At 43.6% G+C, this 23,882-nt stretch overlaps 1 protein-coding gene across 9 annotated transcripts in view; it reads right to left on the bottom strand.

Moving 5' to 3' along the window:
- MAP7D2 (MAP7 domain containing 2) overlaps nt 1-6,488 on the bottom strand; it is a 129,198-nt gene extending 122,710 nt beyond the window's left edge. For 2 of the 9 annotated variants that reach the window (XM_006116154.5, XM_075913432.2), the window contains exon 1: nt 6,163-6,481. In XM_006116154.5, the coding sequence (XP_006116216.3) occupies nt 6,163-6,214 (52 nt within the window). In that variant the 5' untranslated portion in view covers nt 6,215-6,481. Of the gene's footprint in view, nt 1-6,162 lie in introns of all 9 variants that reach the window. The other 7 variants (XM_006116155.5, XM_006116152.5, XM_006116153.5 and 4 more) reach the window with 7 other exon arrangements.
- Between the last annotated feature and the right edge of the window lie 17,394 nt (nt 6,489-23,882).

The following is a 23,882-nucleotide window of genomic DNA, read 5'->3' as shown; positions in this document are numbered from 1 at the left end:
AATTGGTGAGTAGCCTACTAAATGACCTAAACCAAGCACTGGGCACAAGTAAAGCGGCAGACTAACATACTGTAACAGTTTGAAAATTAAAATTGTATAGTTTTATGAAGTTAGAGCATGGAAAAACAGAGAAACTGACTAAGGGCAATATATATGTCTGCATATAAACACATGCATAGAACAGTAAAATCCTCTCAGTTATAGAAAACACAATCTATCTATCTATCTATATATAAAATTATCTGTGAATCATGCAGGTCACTTACAGCAAATGCATACAAAAAGGAAGTAAATGGTAATAAATGAGAGAGGCTAAATAATCATTATATCAATTTCACAGAAGTACTAGAGGAACTTTGGTGTTTTATTAGTGAAACTTTTGTTAAGGTACACTAGTACTCCTGTAAACAGTTTAACAAGAAAAGAAAATAAACTAGACATTTACCAGGGCCAGTATGAGACCGACATGCTGTATGAAAGCTAAACTTGGATGAAGCAACAATGGAACACACTGTATTAATATGTACTATGCAAATAACTGTAACATGGTGTACTGACCTAGGTAAAACATTGTTTTTCACATAAAGTGAAAAATAATTGTATCAAGGAGAACCTGGAGCAAACAGACTTCCAAAGATTTGCTGAAATTCTAACTTGATAGGCTAGAAATAATTGTGACAGCTAGTTAGAGATGATAAAAGGTAGACAAAAGAGTGGCTTGAGAGATGGTTCTACCAGAATGTAGGTGTGATGGTTCACACTTCATAACATAGTGTTTGTCTGCCTAGTCATTTTTTTATAGTGCTTGAATAAATACATTTAATTACAACTTTTATACCTAACATTTATTTTATTTAAACATAGAAATTGAATATGGACATTCAAATTGAGACTAACTGCTATTAAGAATCAGAGAATGCCCCAAAATTTAGAGCTACTTGAGCCAAAAAGTTTAGTAACAGCTTGTGTGTCTGGTCCTAGCAGAAGGAGATTGTGATTTCCTTCCACAGATAGTGCTGCAATGAAGTTAATGAAAGCCAGCTTGTACACAGGGAGAGCCAATGATTTGAGGGGAGCCAGGCTTAGTTACTCATCAAAATAAAAAGGCAATAATTTGAAGATGGCTAATCTATTAAAATACTGTCCACTGAGACTGCCAATATCACCGCAGTGGGGGAAAGCTCCCCCCCACCCCGAAAGAACCAAGTAGGATTGCCAACCACAGAATACATTGCCAATGGAGGAATTCACAGGAATAAGATTTTAAAAAAAAAGACTTACCTTATTACATGAACACTTAAAAATAACAATCTGGTCACCAATCACAAATTCTCACATTTCAGTGCATGGGATATGTGTTGTTAGTATCTGACTGAAGAGTATCGACAGAATGTTCAAAATTTCTCTTTTTACGAGGTTAAGATATAAATACATCTAAAGTTAAAAGAATTGCTAAGAAATTTATAATTGTTTTAATACATAATAAAAAGTGTGTACTACAAAAATCTTAAGATTTCAACATGTAAGATGCACAATTTTATTTACATGACATACATAATGTATTCCTTTCAGTCAATATATCACACATCCAAAAAGAATGTGAAATATCTAAGTTAACCCTCATGTATTTCCCCCATATTTATGAGAGCCCAATAATGCACACTGAAATATGTATATTATGTATGGTATCAAGACTGCTAACACTGTGATGTTCAGATTTTTAGCTGCTACATTTTTATAGCTGATGATATTCAAGCAACAACTCTTTTCCCCTCCATTTTTGCTGTTCAAAGAGGCAAGCTATTGTTCCTTACTTCATTTTAATCAAAGTACAATAATAATTTTAACTGGTAATGCCTCTAAGCCATTATTTATGTAACTAGAGAATGCATTACGCTATTCTGAACTAAAATTGATGCTTATGAAATGATTATACCACATAAAAGTAAGCACAGAAACTAACACCTTGGGAAAACAATATAAATGTCTCACATAAAAGAATACTATAAAACAACATTAGTATACTTTCCTATACACTGAAATTTTTATGGAAGTCAGCTGAGTGTATGCTGTCGTCATAGCAGCCAAAAAAACTGAAGACATATGTAAGAAGTTACTCCTTATATTTCCACTGTTTAGAATATTTTCTACCTAACTAGGTGCCATATGTGTCACCCTCTTAAATCCTCCTAGTTTTGACCAATCTTTTCTGAAAGGGGAAAAAAACACTTCCCTGAAAAATAATCAAAACCACAGAGTTCTTCCTTAGGTTTCCAGGACAGATCTAAGTACACTTCACAGAGCTTGACATTTGGTATTTACAGTATTCCTCATAATTAATTATTATTATTAGAAACAGAACTGGCAGACACTCCAATACTTAGTTTGCCTAACACCTCTCATTAAACAAGATTACCACCATCTTTCTTGAGCTCTGTCACCACTATTATTTGCAGCAAGGTTTCAGCAGGGGGAAAGCACAGTTTATTAGTATCATGAAAATTCTGCTCAGATTTTAATGAATATAAACTGTTGAAAACCCTATTTCTCTACCAGGGCTTATGCCACCTGTGTGTGATTTTGGCAGCATGTAAAAAAAAAAAAAAAAAAAAAAAAACCTGACGAACATTCTGAAGCTGGGATCCCACAACTTCTACCAGAGCAGCATGCAATCCCAGTGAACAGGAAATCCAGCAAGTTACTGCCAGACCAGCTAAAGTATCAGAAGAAGGGATGGGATGTGCCCAAAATACAGTTCCTGTATACTCCTGCCCACCTTCAGGGCTACAAAAGAGGACAGAAATATTCTCCCCACATGTATACCTCCTGCAGTGTGATTAAGGTTGACAACTTTCTAATTTTAAAAAAAAAAAATCCCTGCTCAGCTCCGTACCTGTCCGAAGGCCACGACCATCAGAGGGCCTGATCCCACTTGCTCCATTTCCCTCCTTCTATTGCTCACATCCTCACCCTCACTCACTTTTATCCAGTTGGGGCAGAAGATTGGTGTGCAGACTCCAGCTGGGGGTGTGAACTGTGGGGTGGAATTGAGGCCAACAGGTGTGGAGTGTGGGAGAGGTTGTGGGCTCTTGGGTGGGGCTAGGGAGGAGGAATTTGGGGTGCAGGAGTAGGGATGTTAAATTTAGATTAACTAATTGAATAATCAATGGGATATCCATCAACTATTCAATTAATTGATAAGAGTGCCTCCGCCTTTGAATTGTAGCAAGAGCCCTACCAGGCTCTTGCTACAGTTCAAAAGTGGAAGCCCCGCAGGGAGTGCAGAGCCAGTGGGGGAGTCCCAGTGACCTCATACTCCCTGTGGCACCTGAGTCTTTGAAATGTACAAGAGTCCTGGTGGGGGTCTTGTACATTTCAAAAGCAGAATCATAGCAGAAGCAAAGGAAACTGCTTCAGTCCCCGCTTGCACCGTTTCCCGCTGTGCCTCCACCTCCCCTGTCCCCTACGGAGATTGTGCTAGGGGAACCGCTTTTAAGCCCTTTGGATGCAATTCCCATTGGGAAGTTACATAGCTGGCACTCAGGGTGGGACCAGCATCCAGAGCCTCCCAGTCACTGCCCACTCCAGCACCTACGGACCACAAGGACCTGGTGAGTGCTTCCAGTTGCAGCATAAAGCCAGGGCAGGAAGGGAGTCTGCTTTAGCCCTGGGCCCCTGCTGCACTGCCAACTGGATTTATAGCAGCCTGGTTGACAGTACCAACTGGAGTACCAGGATCCCTTTTTGACCAGGTGTTCCAGTCAAAACCATATGCCTGACAACCCTAGGTAAGATGAGAACCCCAGGAGAAGACAAACAATATTTCAGGTGAAGACAAACAATATTTCAATACCAGAAGAGTATTTAAACTCTCTGTTGCTGAGTGCTTTAGTAATTGTGTATCCATCACACTTATTATTAAGCTGGGACTAGCAATAAATCCCAGCTACCCATTCAAGCAGATCCAAATCTCAGTCAATCTATCACACTGCATATCTTTATGTTTTATTCTGTCTGTAGAATGGGGTTACTCATGTATATATAACCCACTAATTTTCAGTGTATCCACTTCTTTTAGTAGAAGGTTCAAATAGTCTTTGGCTACCAGCCAATATATTTAGTCCTATAATTCAAGGGGTAGCACTCTTATGTTGCAATGCTTAAAATGCAGGATTCAAACCCTGGTGGTTCAGGATCAGTAGTTACTACAATTACCCATGCAACCATCATTCTGCCACCTTGTGCAGATTCTTTCATCACACAATAACATACTATTTTTTCCACAGGACATAGCATAGAATGGATGACACTGATAAGCCTACAGTCAATGAAACTTATTTGTACGGCCCCACCTCATGTCTCTAGCAGTTGGAAGGTATATTAACAAAGCAGGGAATGCAAAAAGATTAAAGATGCTCTTGGAGGTAAGACAGGTGTCACTTCCACTGTTTCTCTCTCATTTTCTAGGGGCCCAACTTGCAATACCAAGGGTCAGATGATCAGCAATGCTCTGAAGAGCAACAGAAGTCAATGGGAGCTGTGGCTGCTCAGCAGAGTCAGGCAGTATAATCTGGAGTTATCAGTAACTGAAGTTGCATGTTCTTATTCTGCCATTGTGTGTCAACCAAATCACTGTACAGTACTTGTCACAGTTTCCCCCATCTGTAAAGCAGGGATAACAGAACTCTTATCTCCCCCAAGAAGTTGTGCAAATAAATGTATTAGTGTCAGTGAGGCATTCTGATGCTACAGTTAATGAGCACCATGAGTAAATAAAAAATTCTGTATTCAGTGCATGGTTTTTTATGATGTGCAGTGAATAAAGCAAGGGCCACATATTGGATGATGGAGATAAAAATATATCGAATAGCTCCTTCATTCCCTGAGCACTGTCCCTCCTGTGCACTGACTGAAGCAGAGGTCATGAAAAAAGGCATTAGCCACATAATTAATATCCATTATAATGCAAGCACCCACACATACAAGGCATTGGAGGAAAATAAGATTTCACAACTGAAGTTCTAGTATTCCCAGGTGTTGGAATGCTTGACTTTGCAAATCAAACAACATTTGAATATGTTCTAATGTAATCATTTTTATATTGTGGTAGCACCCAGAAATCACCATTAAAATCAGAGCTCCATTCTGTTGGGTGCTGCGCACACACACATAGCAAAAGTCAGTCCTTGCCCCAAGGAACTTATAATGTGGTTATTTAGAATGAAGCAGGAAAGGAGGGCCCTTGAGAAGCTGAGCCTACACAGGACTCAGAATTAAACTGAGTAGTCAAACTCAATACCAGCTTAACCAGTTTATTCCATGGCTTGGCCTACCAGTATAGACAGGCCCAGGCACTGCAAGAAATTGTGTTTAGATGTTCTGTCCTTGATACCTACTTTAGGCTAAAATATAGCTCATTTCATAGCTGGCAACACATGTAATGGTTGAGAAATGTATACACCTCTGCCCTGCAAGACCAACCCAACAGTTTAAAAGACACCTAAGCACTATCTCATAGCAAGTATTTACTATACCAAAAAAAAAATAGTCTTAAAATGAACACAAGCCTACAAAGGGACGTGGATGTGAATCCGAAGGGTCCCCGTGTAACCCTCGCAGGGCTCCGAGCAGATTTTCTCACTCTCACACACGCTCCCTTTCTGAGAGTGTTGAACCAAATCATGTTTGACACCCCAGGGAACAGCAAACCATTCAGCAGCATTAACAGCTTCCTTGTGTCGCTCCCACTGACACGGGCTCCCACAGACGCAGGGATCCACAAGTCCGGCTAATCCTTCCCTGGCATTTTTTACACCCGGCCTGGAGCTCCCGGGATGCGGGGAGCTCCCCCAATTCTCTCACGAGCGCCCGGAGACTAAAGTCGCCCCGCACCCAACCAAACACCCAGGGCCGGGCACCCCGGGCCCTGCCCCACGGCGAGCGCCGCTCTCCCCACCAGGGGCCGGGCGCCTTTGCAGCCCAGGGCCCGAGTCCTTCGCTCAGGCCTTGCCCGCCCCTCACGCCTGGCTCCGTCACCCCCCATGCGTGGCTGGGCACCTGCCCCCTGCGTTAGCCTGATGCCAGGCAAGGAGGCGCCGCTCCCCCCCTCCCCGCCGCGCGGCCGTAGCCCCGCTGCACCTGGCGCCCCCGCCCGTCCCTCACCTGGTGCCCGCAGCTGCGGCGGGGAGGTGCCGGCAACCCCCGGCTCCGCCATCTTCCCGCTCGGGCGGGCGAGCGCGGCTGCTGCTCCCGGCTGCGCTCCGGGTGGCCGCACAGGCGCGCTGGCCGCACCTGACGCTGCGGGGAGAGGGGAGGCGGCGGCGGGCTCCGGTGCTGGCTGCGCGCACAGCGGCTGGGGCGGCGGCGCCTGCAGGTGTTTCCCTCCTTCCGCGCGTTGCCGGCGTGTGGCGGCCCGTCTAGCGCCCGCCCCCTGCCCCGGGCACCTGAGCCGGCTCCGGGAGCGGCCCTTGGCCCGGCAACTCCGCTCCTCCGGGCGGGGGCGCTCAGCGGGGCCCGGCCGCTGTCTCCTGCCGGGGTCGCTCTGGCGGGCAAGGGCTGTGGGGGGAAGGGAATGACATTCCCTGGCCTCCCAGCTGTGGTGGCTTCAGGATGCCGGATAATGACGCTTGAGCTTTTTTGTCTCCACTCAAGTTCATCTGAAGAAATGGATTTCGACCAAAGAAAGCTCATGATACTCTATTCTGTGAGACCTTAGAAACCAAGGACTACTCATTGCTTGCCATAATGCTAGAAAAAGGGTAGTCTTGTGGCACCTCAGAGACTAACAAATATACAGGCTCCATGAGCTATTGTGGCTAAAACCCACTTTCTCCATGAAAGCTCGTGATCCTGTATTTCATAGAACACTAGAACTGGAAGGGATCTCAAGAGGCCATAGAGTCCAGTCCTCTGCCCTCATAGCAGGACCCAGTGCTGTCTAGATCATCCCTGGTAGATGGCTATCTAATCTGCTCTTAAATAGCTCCAAAGATGGAGAATCCACAACCTCCCTAGGCAATTTATTCCAGTGTTTAAGCACTCTGACAGAAAGTTTTTCCTAATGTCCAATCTTAACCTCCTTTGCTGCCCTTTAAGCCCATTGCTTCTTGTCCTCTCCTCAGAGGACGAGAACAATTTGTCTCCCTCCTTGTGATACCCTTTTAGATATTTGAAAACCACTATCATGTCCCCTCTTAGTCTTCTTCTTTCCAAACTAAACAAGCCCAGTTCTTTCAGTCTTCCTTCACAGGTCATGTTCTCTAGACCTTTAGTCATTCTTGTTGCTCTTCTCTGGACCTTTTCCAATTTCTCCACGTTTCTTGAAATGTTGTGTCAGAACTAGATACAATATTCCAATTAAGGCTTAATCAGTGCATAGTAGAGCAAAATAATGACTTCTCATGTCCTGCTCACAGCACTCCTGTTAATGCATCCCAGAATCATGTTTGCTTTTTTTACAACAGCATCACACTGTTGGCTCATATTTAGCTTGTGGTCCACTATGACCCTTAGATCCCTTTCTATTTGTTAGTCTCCAAGATGCCACAGGGCCACTTCTTGTTTTTTAAAGTTACAGACTAACATGGCTACCCCCTGAGGCTAGAAAATGGGGGTAATACAGCACCCTTATCTCGAAATAAGCTACACAAATTCTGTAGCACAAATTGCATAGACTATTTCAAGTGTATTTCAAAATAGCTTATTTCATAATTTGGCGCTATTTCCCTTAGCTCAAAATAAGCTACACAGTTTGTGCTATACAATTTGTGTAATTTATTTTGTGATTCAAAATAGCTTATTTCATTAATTATGAAACCAAACATAGCACTTAATTTCAAAATAACTCACTATTCCAAAATGTCCCTTCATCTTCGTGGAACAAGTGTTACTGGGATGTCAGAATAAGCCACTAATTATTTCAAAAATCTATTTCAAAATAATGGGCTGCTTCAACAGACATGGAATAACTATTTCAGGAAACTTCTGGTATCCTGAAATAGCTCTGCAGCATAGATGTACTCAAAGAGACCGGCTTGTGGAGTTACATCCCTTTTGCTACACACCCTTTGTCATCACACACTTGGTCTCTCTTTTTGTTTTCAAATACTTCTAATTCCCAGGTTGGAGGAAAATTTGTTTCAAGGGCTCTTGCTCTGGCTTGACAACTTCTAATACAAAGTCCAAGTCCATGCATATTCTTTAACAATCAGCAGGAGAAAAAACTTACTTCACCAGGACAGTTTTTGGCAGGAATGAAACCTCCCCTACAAACACACCAAAACACTTGGAGGGTGCTTTAGATGTGGAAGACCACCTACCAGTTTCCAATAGGACTAAAACACTTGAATCGTGGTATATTTAGGGAGAAGGAGAAAACACCTGGATCCAGGTGCACTATTATTTAAGATATCATTAGTGCCATGGACAATCGTGAGAGGTACGTCATGATGGTCAGTTTTCAGCTGCTTTCTGACTGCTTTGCACATGCTCTGTGGAAAAAGGTGGCACGTGGAATTTGGATTCATACACGTGGACCTGCTAATGTGCAAATTTGCTCCCTGATTATTCACAAAACCAATACATGAAATAAATATCAGATAAAAGCATATTTATAGGACAAAAAAAAGTAAGAATTCTGAAAGTGTTTTAAGTAGAATTAAAGTTTCTATCTTCTTTCCTTTTTCACTAATTCTTTATTGCTGTCAGTATATAATTTGTGTTCCAAAGTTTGCACTTCCACAATAAAGAAATTGTAATACCAGGCAGTGAACTTTTAAAAATATTCAGGATGAAAACAAATTTCACTGGCATTTAGAAGGAAAAGACAGCACTACCTGGGAGATGTCAAGCTTTCAGCCTGTTGATTTTTTTTAATATTATGAAGAGATGCATTGCATCATAGCTTTGCATGCAATGTATGTATTGTAGAGCAACATGACTTCATGCATTGACAATTAGGTTCTTGTAAATAGTTTATCCAGAGGAGACAAATGAGTTGTAGCTGCTGACTTACAGGGAGGTCCTGATTTAACTCATTTTTTCAGCTGAGTGGATTGAAACAAAAGAAGGTTAAGTGGCTTATTGGAGGTCACACAGTATCTTGGATAACCCAATGGCAAACTCTCATTATTAGCTTCTTATTTAATTGCAAGACATACTGCCTGGTTTTCAGTGTGGAATATAGCTTGAAAAACATGAAATATGTAATTTCAATAGTTTAAATACATGGGTCCTTCCATTGTTTGGGTTGAGGGGAAGATTACTCATATATATTTGATCTGTTGTGCAAGTGTGATGATTTTCTTTATACATCTCATGACAAGCTCCAAAAATAATTATGGAAATCGCTTTTTGGATTTCTGAAATCTGCTTCTTTCTTGTTTGTATCTGCATGTTTGTGATCAAGGAGCAGGATTGAAAGCTATACAGTTTAGCTGGTACATCTGCTTTGCTTCTGATATATCAGTTTCAGCTAATTCCTGCAAAATCTCTGGCAGCTTTAGTACTAACAGAGTGTAAGATACCTACATTTTGTGATGGAAAGACATGTACTGTTCAGCTGGATTGAACAAATCTTACTTTACATAGAAACAGTGAACTTTTAATAGACAATGTAGTACTATTGCTACTCTGTCCTACTATAAAAAACTAACTGTAGCACCTTAGAGATTAACAAATTGTATGTATATATATATAGAGAGAGAGAGAGTACAGGCAGTCCCCGACTTACGTCAGATCCGCACTTACGAATGGGGCTTTCTCGCCCCGGAGCTTGCAGGCAGTGGTCCGCCACCTCGACCTCCGGGGCGAGAAAAGCTGCTCCCGGTGCCCCTGGTCTGCTGGGGACCGTCTCCAGCAGACCAGGGGCACCGGAAGCAAAGCCGCAGCCGCGGTGGGTTTGCTCGCGGTGTCCCTGGTCTGCTGGAGACGGTCCCCAGCAGACCAGGGGCACCGCGAGCAAAGCCACAGCTGCGGCGGGTTCCCGCGCTTCTGAAGCTTTGCTCTGGCCCTGGTCTGCTGGGGGGAGGGGCACAGCTAGTGTGCCTCCCCCAGCAGACCAGGCTTTTGTTGTGGACCCTGGGGCAGAGCAGCTGGGGCGCTGCCGGTTGGTCCCGCAGCGCCGCTCTGGGCACTACTGGACCAACCCGGCAGCACCCCAGCTGCTCTGCCCCAGGCATCCTGATTCAGCCGCTGCTGGTCAGTTTCAGCAGCGGCTGAATCAGGACACCTGGGGCAGAGCAGCTGGGGTGCTGCTGGGTTGGTCCAGTAGCGCCCAGGAGCGGCGCTACTGGAGCAACCCAGTAGCACCCCAGCTGCTCTGCCCCAGGCGTCCCCAAGTCAGCCGCTGCTGAAACTGACCAGCGCTGACTACAGGAAGCCCGAGGCACAGTTGCTCTGCCCCGGGCTTCCTGGAATCAGCCGCTGATCAGTTTCTGCAGCAGCTGACTTGGGGTTCTTAAGTTGAATCTGTATGTAAGTCAGAACTTGCAGTCAGTTTCAGCAGCGGCTGAATCTGGACGCCAGTTCCGACTTACATACAGATTCAACTTAAGAACAAACCTACAGTCCCTATCTTGTACATAACCTGGGGACTGCCTGTACTGTGGGCACAACCCATTTCTTCAAATGAGAACTCCAAGTCTGCAAGACATGAAAATACATAACAATAGGCAACAAGATTTTGTTAATATTTTAGTTTTACTTCTACTTCAGCTAAATTACAGTTTCTTCCTGCACATTAATTGTTTAGTTGGAACTTGCTTGTGAAATATTTTTCTTTCAAGTCAATATATTCAATTGGGCTTTGCTTTACATGTATCATTAAAATAACATGACTAGACAAAACTATGATTTACTACTGGAAATTATAGATGGTGCATGTAGTAATGCCTGTAAGTTAAGGTTGCTAACTTTACCCTGTTCTCAATTGCTGATAACTGCACCAAAGTTAAATCATTCTGGCTGAAAATGTCCATGATGGACATCTCCCTCAGGCTGTTAGTTATTCTGGAATGTTTCATCTAAAACGGTTCATCCTGTTCTAAGAATGAGTTTAGGGGAAAATATATTTTCCCATATTTAAAAAAAAAAAAATCTTAGTCATTCTTACTGAGGAACTCCCACAAAAAATGCACCCAAATTTAGCGAAGTTATAACTTTCTGAAAAAAAATATCACAGTTCACATGCACTCAGTAGAGATGTCTTGAGAGTTTGGTAGCTAAATACACCAAAGATTCTATCTGTACTGGATATATTCGTTTCCCTCACATGGTTTCGTCCCACCCACTAGATGAGCTATAGACTGTCTGAATATGTCCTGAGCAGGATTTCCCCTGCAATGCTTTCCCTTGCTTCTGTCAGGGGCCACTGTATTATTTTTGATTCCGGGACTGAACTAAAGAAGTTTTGCTACAATGTTAGGCAAAGAAATGGCAAATGTGCTCCTCCTTGTTCATACTTTAACAGGCTGTGACAGTCTCAGGATTTGTTTGGAGAGGTAAAAAAGAAAACCCCTCCCCCTGAAGAATGGAATGTTTGGCCTCAAGTCACAGAAACATTTTTTTAGGTTTTTCATCGCCAACTGCTGAAATCACTGATACTTGCCTGAAGGAAATTGAGTTGTTTGTAGTGTTTGTGTAACTGCACTAGTGCATTTGCAATGCCAGTAAGACAAATGAGCACCCTTTCAGCAAACATTAATAGATTTCATAGTGTTCAAGGCCAGAAGGGACCATTAGATTCTAGTCTGACCTCCTGTGTAACACAAGCCATTGTGTATCCCTGTATTAAGTCAAATTACTTTAGCTGTGTGAAGGAGTGGCTGCCCTAGAACCACTCAAAGAAAGTGCATGAAGCACAGCCAATCAGGCATGGATGGTGGGTATCAAAGACTGGGGGAGACTGAGCCTCCCTAAACAGCCAAGAATCATTCCACACTTGTTGGGTCTCCCCAGGATCCCACCTGCTTCCCACCATGGCTGGCTCTTCCTATGTACTACCGGGGCCTAAGCTATTACTGGTGCTGGGTCCATGCTGTACACCCTTCTCGTGCTCTGTGGCTGAGGAGACTGGGACTGCAGTGCTAGGCTTCCCAGTACTCTGAGGCTGGGTCAGTGCTCCCTGGCTTCCTGGCACTGGCGGGAGTAGCTCCACTGGCCAGTAGCCTTGCCACTGAGGTTCCCTCTGGAGAGCAGCACCAGCCATGTAGCCCTGTCCTGGCTGGATCAGGCACAAGCTAGGGCCGGGCAGCACATCCCTCCCACCACTATGTCTCTTCATCACCAGATAGGGGACAGGCAGCACAGCCTTCGCCAACCTCAGGGTTGCCCTGAGCCCTCCTACCCCTTCCAACTCTTAACCCTGAGCTCCCTGACATCTCCCTACCTCCTTCCCCTCCCTTCTGCCCCCTCCCCCGCCCTCACTTCTGCACTTCCCCCTACCCTGAGCCCACACAAGGACCTGAACAATGGCAAGTAAATCCTTTGATTAAAAAATAAAGAAGAAAAAGTATGGCAATTTTAGGGATTCCTACATTGGTCCAGGCCCTGGAACATCCAATATAGAAGAGCTGCATGGGGTGCAAGCTATCAAATCTGCTTAAATAGTGGTGCTGAATTTATCTTATAAGGAAGCTATGACAGAGCCAGTGGAATTAAAAAGAAAGATTATGTAAGCACATAGAAAATACCTAGGTCCTGAGTCTGCAAAGATCTAAGCACATGTTTAATCCCTTGTATGACTGGGCCTATAATATTTTTCCTTCTTAATCCAGCCAGTTGAACAAGATGTTTCAGATGATCCCTTCCAACCTTCTCTGGTGATATTCTGTAGACTCATATCACTGGTGAGTTGGTCTAACTTCCACTGAAATCAGTTAAAAGACTTAATGTCTTCCACGGACATTGAATCAGGTCCTTCCTTGACTGGTACTGGTGATGCAGTAGCTCTATGAAGATGAGCATGGAACTATTTGTTCAGGGAACTGTGCCCTGTTAGGTGGTAATTTGGTTAATCTCTTTCTATATATAAATGTTTTCCTGCAGGATGACAGTGATGTCATCATGTCGCTCTGTGTCCCTCCTACCTCCTCTCTGGTGCTCAGGGGGAGCGCCAGAGCTGGCCCAGCCTCCTCCTGGCAGCCAGGGAGAGGGAAGAGGGCAAGCTAGGGCTGCCACACCTCAGCCTGGCCCTCCCTGGCCACTGGGGGAGGAGGAGAGCCAGGGCTGCCTACCCGTTGAGAGGTGGGGGGTTGGCAAGTGTACTGAGCAGGTAGCGCAGCCCTCTAGTGATTTTTATAGTTTGCATACATTCAGAGCACTGAGTGGGAATATTGTTAAAAATAAAATACATAATTTAAATTTAAAAACGTCTCCTTGTCTAAATCTCAATAATTGATTAGTCACTTTGAATATAATTAGGGGAGAAAAAAAGAACAAAACTTGTATTTTCCTTGAAATAAGGATTTCAGATGGTCTCTTTTTTCATGAAAAGTCCTTTAACAGTTACCCTGTCTTCATTGTTTGCTTGTTTATTTCTTTAAAAGGGCACAGCATCACTAACTTTTGGATAGAAATTGCATTTTTATAAAGAGAATAATTGAAATGGCAAATTATTATTTTATTTGCTTTGAAATTGGTTTATTTTCCTTATTCTTTCATTTTTATAAGCTGGGAATCTTATCCACAGGGCTTGACAAATACACTCGCCCGCTTGCCCGTGGCAAGTAGATTTTGCCAGCTGGCAAGTGCAGGGGCGGACTGGCCTGGTGGTCTGTTGTAACGGGCTGGCCAAAGCCCGCACTACGGGCAGTGTGGCCCAATCCAATCCGCCAGCCGACGGAGGAGCAGAGCGCTGCCAGGAAGGGGGAACTGCGGTGATTCTCAGCGCTGGGCTGACTGGGTGCAGCTGCAGTGTGAGGAGGCGAAGCGCCGGCAGACTCCAGGACACTGGCGTGACGTGGCCCGGCTGATTTTAAAGGGCCGCAGCAGCTCGGCTCTGGCTGTGTGTCCCCGGCAGCTGGCTGCGGTGCGCGGCAGAGTCAGGCCCCACCCCGCCGGCTCTAGTCCTGCCACAGCCCCAACCTCTTGCCGGCAAGAGACCGCTCCCTGCCGACCGCCCAGCTCACTGCGCCTGCCCCGTGCCCCATCTGGCTTCCACCGCCCATTCACCATGCCGCCTCTGCACCCCGGATCCTCTGCTCTCCCTCTGGCTCTGCACTGCTCTTGCACCCCGCACCCTGCTCCCCCTTATCCCTGCTCCCTCCCCAGCTCTGTGCTGCCTGTTCCCTGCACTGCCCCTAGACCCCGATCCCTCTGCCCCTCCCATTCCCCATGCCTCCACTGCACCCCGCACACTACTCCCCCCGATCCCTGCGTCCCTCTGCGCCTCCCATTCCCTGTGCCACCGCTGCCCCCCGCCTCCCACTGTTGCCTGCACCCCTCTGGCTCTGTGCTGTCCCTGCACCTTGTTTCCCCTGTGGGTCAGGAGTGAGGGGTGCTTGTCCATAGGGAGGGGCTGGACAGGTTCAGGGAAAAGGCTGCTGTGACCCAGCAGCAAGTGAAAGGGGGAGTTCACTTGAAGCGCCTTTGCCTTTATGGAAAAAAAATGAATGAAAATGCGATTTGCTATTTATAGGGCTAAAATGCTGGGACAAAAATGAAAACAAAAACCCATTGCAAAATGCAAACGTGTAAAGACAACAAAAAAAGGGGGGGGGGATGTTTTACTTGGCCCTGGGGGAGGGGAAGCGGCTGGGCTGGGCTGTGGGGAGGGGAGGGGAGGAGAGGGGAGGAGAAAAATATGGGGAAGGGGCATGTGCTGTGGGGAGGGGAGGGAAGGAGATCAGGAGAAGATGAAGAAAGGGGAAGGGACAGGGATGCAGGAGAGACAAATCCCAGGGGGCCAAGTGCAGACAATGAGGAAAAGGGCAGGAGGGGAGGTGTCAGTGGGATGGGGGAACAGGGTGATGCTGGGAGAGGAGAGGGTAACGGCACTGGGGGCTAGAGGGAGGAGGGGGAGGTGCTGGGAGAAGGCTTGAAAGAAGGGGTGGGCATGAGGAAGGTGGAGATGGAGCAAGGCATGTGTGAGGGCACAGGGGCATGAGGGGAACGGGGGCAGAGGGTGCTGAGGGGGTGGGTATCAGGGAAAAAGAGGGCAAAAGGGGCAGGGGCAGGGAGGGAAGGGGGAGGAACCAAGAAGGTGCAGGTGCCAGGAGATTCTGGGGGTGAAGCAGAAAGGCAGACACCTTCAGGGGAGGGACCAGCATCAGAGGAGAGAGGCAGGGCAGGTGTGTAGAGGGAGATGTTAGGAGAGGGGATGAGGAGGGGTAGCTAATGGGGGGGGGGGGAGAGAAGGGCTGGTGGAGGGGGGCAGATCTTAGGAAGGCTGAGGGCAGTGAGAAGGGCAGGAGTCAGGACAGCAGGAGAGGGTGAGAGGTTGGGGGGCAGCAGGCACTGGAGGAGCTGATGGAGCAAGGGGAGGAGACATGGCAGCAGAGGGAAAAGGCAGAAGTTTATAAGATATTTATTAATAACTTGGTGATATTTATTAAGAATGTATTAGTAATTACTGTTCTTATTCTTATTAGGAATTTATGCCATTAAAAAAAACACTTTTTTGCGGGGGGAGGGTAGTAAGTCCCATTTTTGTCTGGTGAGTAGGGTTTTCCATAATTTGTCGAGACCTGCTTATTCATGCTAATTAATCGTGTGTGATTGAGCATATACAAACTAAAAGCATGTATATAGGTCATTAAAACTCTGATAGAGCAAGACTGAAAGCTTGTTGTGCCTAACTCGTAAATCAGGGCTTCAGGCAATATTGATAAGTAAAATAAGACCAAATAGTTTCTACAGCGTGTAATGTTTGAACTATGGTAGATAAGTTTCAAATGAATAGCTATAAAATGTTTAACTGATCATATTTAATATATCACTTTTTGCCATTGACTTCAGTGGGTCCAGAATTTCACTTTAAGGACAGATCTTTAGCTAAACCGTCAAACCTACTGACTTCAATATACTTACTAGAAGTGAGTGAACAAATAATTTCAGTTAATTGACCAAACTGGAAAAAATGGTTAGTTTCAAACCTAAACTTTTTCTTTTAGTGGGAGAGCTTCTCATAGAGGCACAGCAATGTCAGTTTGGAAGGGACCTCAAGAGAACATCTAGTCCAGTGTTTCTCAAACTTTTGTTTTATAAAGTACACTTTTTTTTTAAAGTACCCCCTTTTCAGACACACACAATTTTTTTCGACACATTTGTTTAAACAATTTCATCATAGCCAGGCAGGCGATGAAATTTTTGGGTGTAAAAAGGACAAAAATAATAAAGTGCTGTAAAACTTAAAACAAAAATTCAGTTTTCTCCAAATTTCAGATGTCTTGACGTATCCCCCAGACTTCTGTCAAGTATCTCCTAAGGATACTTGTACCACTGGTTGAGAAACACAGTATCCTGGACTGTGGTAGGACCGAGTAAACCTAGATCATCTCTAACATTTGTTTTTCTGACCTATTATAAACCTCCAATGATAAGGATTTTATAGACTCTCTTGGAAGCCTGTTCCAGTATTTAACTATTCTGACAATTGAGTTTTTTTCTCTAATATCCACCCTAAATCAGCTTATTTTGTAACAAGCAAGGCAAAGGACAAGTTGCCAAAGGATCAAATGGAAGACCTGTCAAGGTTGACAATATTATATTAAGGACCTAGAGTAGAACCATGTCCCTTATAGGAGAAGAAAGCCAGACAACAACTTTTGAAAATCTGGCAAGCATGAGGCTAGAAAAAAAATTAATCTTCCTTGAATGGAAGGATGAATAGCCAAGATCATAGCCAACTGGACTCTCAGGGAACTGAAAGACCTGAGGATGTGTATTGATAACACTGACCTGTAACCAGGAATCTCAGCAACTTCCTCTGACAAGCATCAACTATGTGGAAGTAGGAGTTCTGGAGACTGAAGACAACAAACCAGATCTCAGAATCTAGGGGGGGAAGGACTGAAGTTAGGGAAACCAGGCAGAATCTTATATGCTTGATGAACTTGTTTAATTTTTGAAGACTGAATACAGGTCTCAGATCCCTCTTTGGATTTGGGGATCAGAAGAGTATCGTGAGTAAAAAAACCCTTTCCCTAATGCTGAAGGGGAACTTAAACTGGCTCACAGTGAGAACAGAATCTGAACTTCTTAGAGCACTGACGTAAGATTTTGTCTCTGTCTGCTTGTATGGCTTCCCAAACATTGAGAAAGTGTCTCTGTCCCCAAACAGTGTCAGGCAAAATAATCTGTTGATTACTAATGACTCTATCACTGTCCTCCAGAAAGAAGTCAAATATTCTGCTTCCCCAGAGCTGAATGGGGATGAAGTGGCTGATCTGAGTTAGAACTGAGGAGCTTCTTCTTTGTGGCTTTTATAGCCTCCTAGAAAAGGCATACATCTTAGATGAATATCCTGGCTTCCTGTAATACTACTGAGAATATTTTTGTTGTGGGGCTTTATATTAATGCTTTTTGGGAGCTGGGGGTCCAGTAATAAATGAAGCACAGCATGGGAGTCTTTAATGAATATAATCAGTTTTGCTGGAAAATAAAAGGTCCTCTATAGTTTGCTAGATGTCAGATGCTCTATAGAAGTTCTGTAACCAGGAGGTTCTCATTGTTATTGCAGAAGCTGTCAGCTCATTCACTGTTAACAGCAGTGGGAGAACCTAAGGTAGAGAAAGCTCCAATGACTTTGAGCATTTTTCCTGCAAGGTTAATTAAATCAAAACGAACACAGTATGGCAGTTGGGTAAAGACTAAGATATTTCTGTTATAAAGGCTATTATGAGTGAGTTTTAGTCTTTCATCCTAATCTTTTGCATTGTTATTACCTGCATCCCTCCATCTCCCACTCTCTCTCTTTATTCCTCCTAACAGATACTCTTCAATTAGATAGAAAGAAAAAAGGAACCATTTCCAGTGGCTGATAACATTACCAATTTATTAACAGAAATGCACTGCAAGTGTGCAAAAGACTAAACACACTGCAGAATCCTGATAAACTATAGCTTGCTTGCGCACTCCTTAGAAGCACTACTAGATACACCCAAGAGTTCAACAGCATATTAAGACAGAATGTGGTATCACCTGCTCACTGGTGTAGCAGCAAGTTAATTGCAGATCTTGTTTTTGTCCATTTGTAAGAAATAGTACAATTTTTCACATAGTAGAAATTCCAGGTGGGCTACCAGATTTCTGAACAATGTAAACTTGCCTCCGCCTTCTGTAATTCACAAGCCCCTTCAATTGTTATTTCTCAGTTCATCTGGTATAAAAGTGAAGAAATTTCTCTTGAATAACTGTGTCTTTTCTGATGACTGAAATAATGACTCTCTCCTCTAGCTTGGAATCTCAGCATGACTTCATCAGTCCACACGTTTGAAATAATCACCAATGCTATTGTATCACCAAGATTGACTGCCTCCCTTTAAAAGATCTGCCTATTAAAAGTGGAAATTTTCAGAAGCACACTATTCTTTTCCTAAGAATATGCTTTAACCAGACACACAGGGATGTGAAAGGAATGGCATTTCAGATAAAAAGTTGCACTTTTTTGTTTTTTCCAGCTACATGGAAAGGATATAAAATTCTTAGTAGGACTCAAGGACGTTCACAGACTTTTTTTTCCTCTGCTAGGAACCTTTGAGTCAGTTTCAAACATAAGGGGGGGGAGGTTGCCAAAAGCCCTGTGAATCTGCTGCAGAATCTGAAAAGCAAGTGACAGAGGACCAGGGATGTCTTGCTGCTGGAGATGCAGAATGGCCGTGCTGTCAGGTGACCACTATGAAATAAAGCTCAGAATCCAGCAGGTGAACCTATAAACATCTGTAAAGGGAGGACTTGGTGTTGAAGAAACTATCTAAAGATGAAAATTACATTGGTGGAATATATTTGTTACGACTGGGAGATCAGAGACATCTCTGAGGGATGTTTAGGGATCACAAACCAGTTGGTTCTAAATTCTCCTGCCCAGTCCTGTCACTTCATCTCAACAATACAATCATCCAACCTTGGGACAACTGTAACTTGTGAAGCTGGGAGAGGAGGAATAGGGGAAGAAACAGATATAATGCTGCCATATTGCACTGCACATCTGTATTTTCCGTTACTTTTACTTGATGTTTAGAATGTTTTGTACTGTAATATCTTTGTAGGTAGTTGGTGCTGGTTTAGAGTTGTTGCTGTTTGTACATCTTTTCAGTGTTGTAATGGCAGCTGAGCTGCCCAAATGTGGTTACTGTCTATAAAGCTCACATACTGTGGTCTGGAATTATAGTGGCTAACAGTACACCACTGGAAATGACAAGTGCACTATTTCTATTTCATAAAGGACATTTAATTTCATGCTTTGGTCCAAGGTGCGGCATTAATCTCAGTTAGCACCACTGACACACAAGGCACTCCATGTCACCCTTTCTGTAATGGACCGTCCATCAGCACGAGGTGGAGGTCTGTAAGCATCCCCCATATCCTGTCCCAACATATTCCTCCTCATTCTCACCCATATAGTAAAGCACACATCATAATCACATGGCATTATACATGTTACAGTCCAAACACAGGGTGATGACACCATGAACTACAGAATGTGAATCCAGAAATTTCTGAGTCTCATATGACTGGATATGTGGCATTACAATAAGCATGAAGAACTCAATTGTTCTGCGGCAATTGTAAAGAGCTAGACAAATGTTAGATGACTAACTTGTGATTGCCCAGCTCTGTCTACTGCAGCATGAAGTTCTGTTAACATCAACAAAGTTTTAATGCAAGTTAGCTGGTTGGTGCAAATCTGGCTAACAAATAAAAAATTCAATGAGATAAAAGCACCAGAAAGCACGATTAATACTGATCTTCTGGTCCTGTTGGCCAATGCAAGCATATTAGAACTCCACATGGTTGTAACAGATTTTAACTGTGCATAAACACTAATTTATTTAATAGATCAGAAATGTAATGAAAGATGTCAGTATAGTTAAGGGCATTTGCTTAACAGTGCCTAAAAGCAGTAGCAGGACTAGACCTCAGACTTGGTGAATGAAAAATGACATTTTACTGTCTGGCGTAGATAGAAAAACTCTTTAATTACCTCTTTTTGCCAAAGTACCTTCTGATCTTCTAATGAAACAAGACAACTAGTGCAACTTGGTTTAGCAGACTTCAACACAGATGATTGAATGGCACATTAATCAGCTCAAAAAGCCATAGCTTCTTTAGCTAGAAACACAAACAGTAACACTGCTGTTTTTTACTTCCTATTTTTGTATGGTTCTAGGGAAATGGAAAAAGTAGGAAGACACACAGCCCAGACTTCCAAGCTTTGAAAGAGGTTGTTCACCACCTCACATTGTAAGTCCAATAACACGGAGAGGCTACAAAGCAGGTGACTGCTTTCTAGATTCAAGGTCAATCATTATCAAATTGACTCACACTAAAAGAAAGCATTTCCAGATGCACATTCTACTCTGAGCAAGGTTATTCTGGACATGTAAGCCATGGCATTCATGTCCCCCTCTTGATGGGTAGTATACATACACAGGGGAAACTGCTCTGCCCAGGACTAGAAAAGTTGACTCAGGCTGATCATGTTGTTATTTTAGGAAAACAACTGTCAAGCACTGATGGCTAGAACCAAAACAAGTTTTGTATTCTGCAAGGAAAGATGCTCCAAAGATGTGTCTGATTCACCAGTTCCAGGTGGTAAGGTAGATTCCCTATATCAGGAATTTATTGCCTGGAGATGAATGAATGTTGCCATGAAAACCAGCAGCCATCAGAGATAGAACCATTCTGTCTAATTCAATAATGGATGGAGCTCTCAAAATAAAACAACCCTGCTTCCGCATTAAGTTGACAGAGTAGATACCGAATGAGACCTTGATCAACGTCAATGGATGAGACACAGAGGGTGCATCTAGACTGGAAAGATATTGGCAAAAGCAGCTGCTTTTGCATAAAAACTTGCCAGCTGTCTACACTGGCCGTTTGAATATGCGCAAGAACACTGCCGTTCTAATGTAAGAATTCAGTGCTTCTTGCATAAATACTCATATTTATTTACTCAGGAATAAGCCCTCTTGCGCAAGAATACTTGCGCAAGAGGGCCAGTGTAGACAGGCAGCTTAATTTTTTGCGCAAGAAAGCCTGATGGCTAAAATGGCTATCGGAGCTTTTTTGCGCAAAAGCACGTCTAGACTGGGCATGGATGCTTTTGCGCAAAAGCATCTGTGCCAAGCTAGACGCTCTTTTGCGGAAATTTTTTCCATTAAAAGTATTTCCACAAAATCATGTCAGTCTAGACGCAGCCAGAAAGATGCAGAATTACTGAACAGGTCTCATATGATTTTAGCTCATTAAACAACTCATGGGAATGACTCAAGATTGGAGTTCGCTATACCCAACAGCCATACAGTCACTGAAATTAGCACATGCCTATGCATCGGTCTCTTCTGAACTGATTTGCCATACTGCACTCTGAAGGTGAGCAGCAGAACCAGTTCCAGAGATTGTGCTAACAGTATTTAAAGTGGTTAATTATTGTCCTCTCTTTAAAGTGGTCAGATGTATTATCCCTTCCTTCCCATATCCTCTGCTAACTTCTAAATCATTGGTCTCTCAAGGTAGCCTGGGGTTCAAGTAGGGATGTAATAGAATAGTCTATTAATCGATAAGCAAAAGCTTATAGGTTAATGCTGTAGGCTACATGCATTCCCCCCTCCCACTCCAGCCAGTAAATTTTTTAGCAGGCTGGCCAGCAGTCTAGCTCAGTCCCAACTTGTACTGGGTCCCGGACCTACCCATGCTGAGGCTCTGCATTTAAAGTGGATTAGGAGACAGGTAGGCAGCCCGGCTCAGTTCCCACTTATGCTGGGTCCAAGAGCTCAGACCCCTCCTCCCGGTCAGGGGCAGCCCAGGGACTATAGATCAGTAGACTAACTGATAACAATTCATGAGGTTAATCAACTATTCAATTAACCAATATTTAACATCCCTAGTTTAAGGATGGACAGCTCAGCTCTACCCCCTCTATTCATGACATCTAGATGGCCCTGCAACCTCCTGGAGACCTCAGCCTGGGATATCAATAGAGATCTTTTAAATTGTGGCAGTAGGAGCCAGCTAGTTGCAGAGACTCGTTACTGCACACACTGTCTTGGGCTGTATCTGTACTAAGTCCATTATCATCCACCATTTACATTTTACTGTCTACGCTGTGCGGAGTGAGCAGAGATGACTGAGCTCAACGTACCACCATCCCTCCTATTAAATGAATTCCAGGGACCTAATTGCAATCTTCTATCTAGCACCCGGTCCTGGCATCAAAGTGGGAGTGGAACTGCTTGTCCCAGTTTTTCCATTCCTCCCAGGAAAGGGGGGCTAAAGCAAACCTGCTTGGAATGGATGAGGGAGAGACACTGTCCTCTGCCCATAAAGCCAGTCAAGCTCCATAAATAGACTATAAGGCTACGTCTTCACTGTGAGTTCTTCTAGCAGAAAATATGCTAATGAGGGACTCATTAGCACAAGTCGCGATCTCGTTAGCATATTTCCTGCCATTTCTTTTTGAGCAAGGGATTTTTGCGCAAAAAGAAGCAGTGTGGATTTGTGTGTGAAAAAACCCTGTTTTGCGCAAGATCCTTATGTCTGTCTGGAAAATGAAGCTGGGAATTTTCCCTCCTAAAAGCATTTCAGCAAGGGTGTCTGGCTGTGCCATCTGCCATTGTGGGCACACAAGTATGAGCAAGACTTCCGGTAACTGACAAATCCAGATCTGTTTGCAAGCTGAAATACAGTAATAGATTGGTGGACTTTTGTATGATGAATATAGTTCCCTGTAACTAATGAAGATAATCAGTGTAAAATTTGCTCATCCCTCCCAGTGACAATATGATAATGATGGATTCATATCTGAATAAAAAGTACAAATTCCCTGGCAGCAGTCTCTTCAATAAGTGGACAGGCAGGATGATTTAGTCAACACCACTGAATCTTTTCCAATGGTTAATTCTAGCATTTTCAAGTTAATGCCAACATTTTATCTATTGTGACACCCATCCAATTAATAGTAAAAGCCTTAAATGCCATGCCTCTAGCTAAATTTTAAAAGCTCTGGAAAGGGAGAAAGTGTATTTATATTCACTACAGGTTCTATGACAATTAAAAAATTACATCATGAATTGCTGGAAATTTAGGCATGTAAGGGTCACAAAAGTCAACACAACTGATGTAAACCAATGGAGCAGGAAGGCTGTGCTGGGTTAGGGATGTAAGTGACTAGGTGACTACCTGATAAGCAAATGCTTATAGGGTAGTCAAGTAGGAACTTGAGTAGTCACTTCTCCCCCACCCCACCATTGCTGCCTCTAACAGAGAGAGGCAGCAAGGGGCGGGAGCAGGAGCCAGTGCTGGGGTCAGCACGGATTATAAAATTCTTTATACATTTAAATATATGTAATAAGTTGCAAATATAGAGTATTGTAGAAAATGTTTCACTGTCCCTGTGATGACTCCTGACTCCACACAAAGAAAACGGAAACCTACCATATACCGCACACTGGGGTGAAAAGGTAGAAAGTTACACTTTTGCTACATGTTCTAAGAGAATTTGTTGGAATATTCAGTGTCCAAGAAAGTCTACTTAAAGCAATAAGACCAATCTGAACTTTAAAGATACAGTCAATGCCCTGACCATATAATACAAATGTCAAATGAATTTTACATAGCACCGAATGAAAATTAGATTTTGCAGACTACCATTTTGCTTTTAAGTGTTGAACTCAAAATACATTATTAAAAAGGACACACAAACTAAAGCTAGCACATGAAAATAC

Source organism: Pelodiscus sinensis, chromosome 1 (assembly GCF_052426305.1).
Source record: "Pelodiscus sinensis isolate ZL-2025 chromosome 1, ASM5242630v1, whole genome shotgun sequence".
NCBI classification, from domain to species: domain Eukaryota; kingdom Metazoa; phylum Chordata; order Testudines; family Trionychidae; genus Pelodiscus; species Pelodiscus sinensis.
The sequence above is the reverse complement of the archived record's forward strand: the minus strand, read 5'-3'. Positions and strand labels throughout refer to the sequence as shown.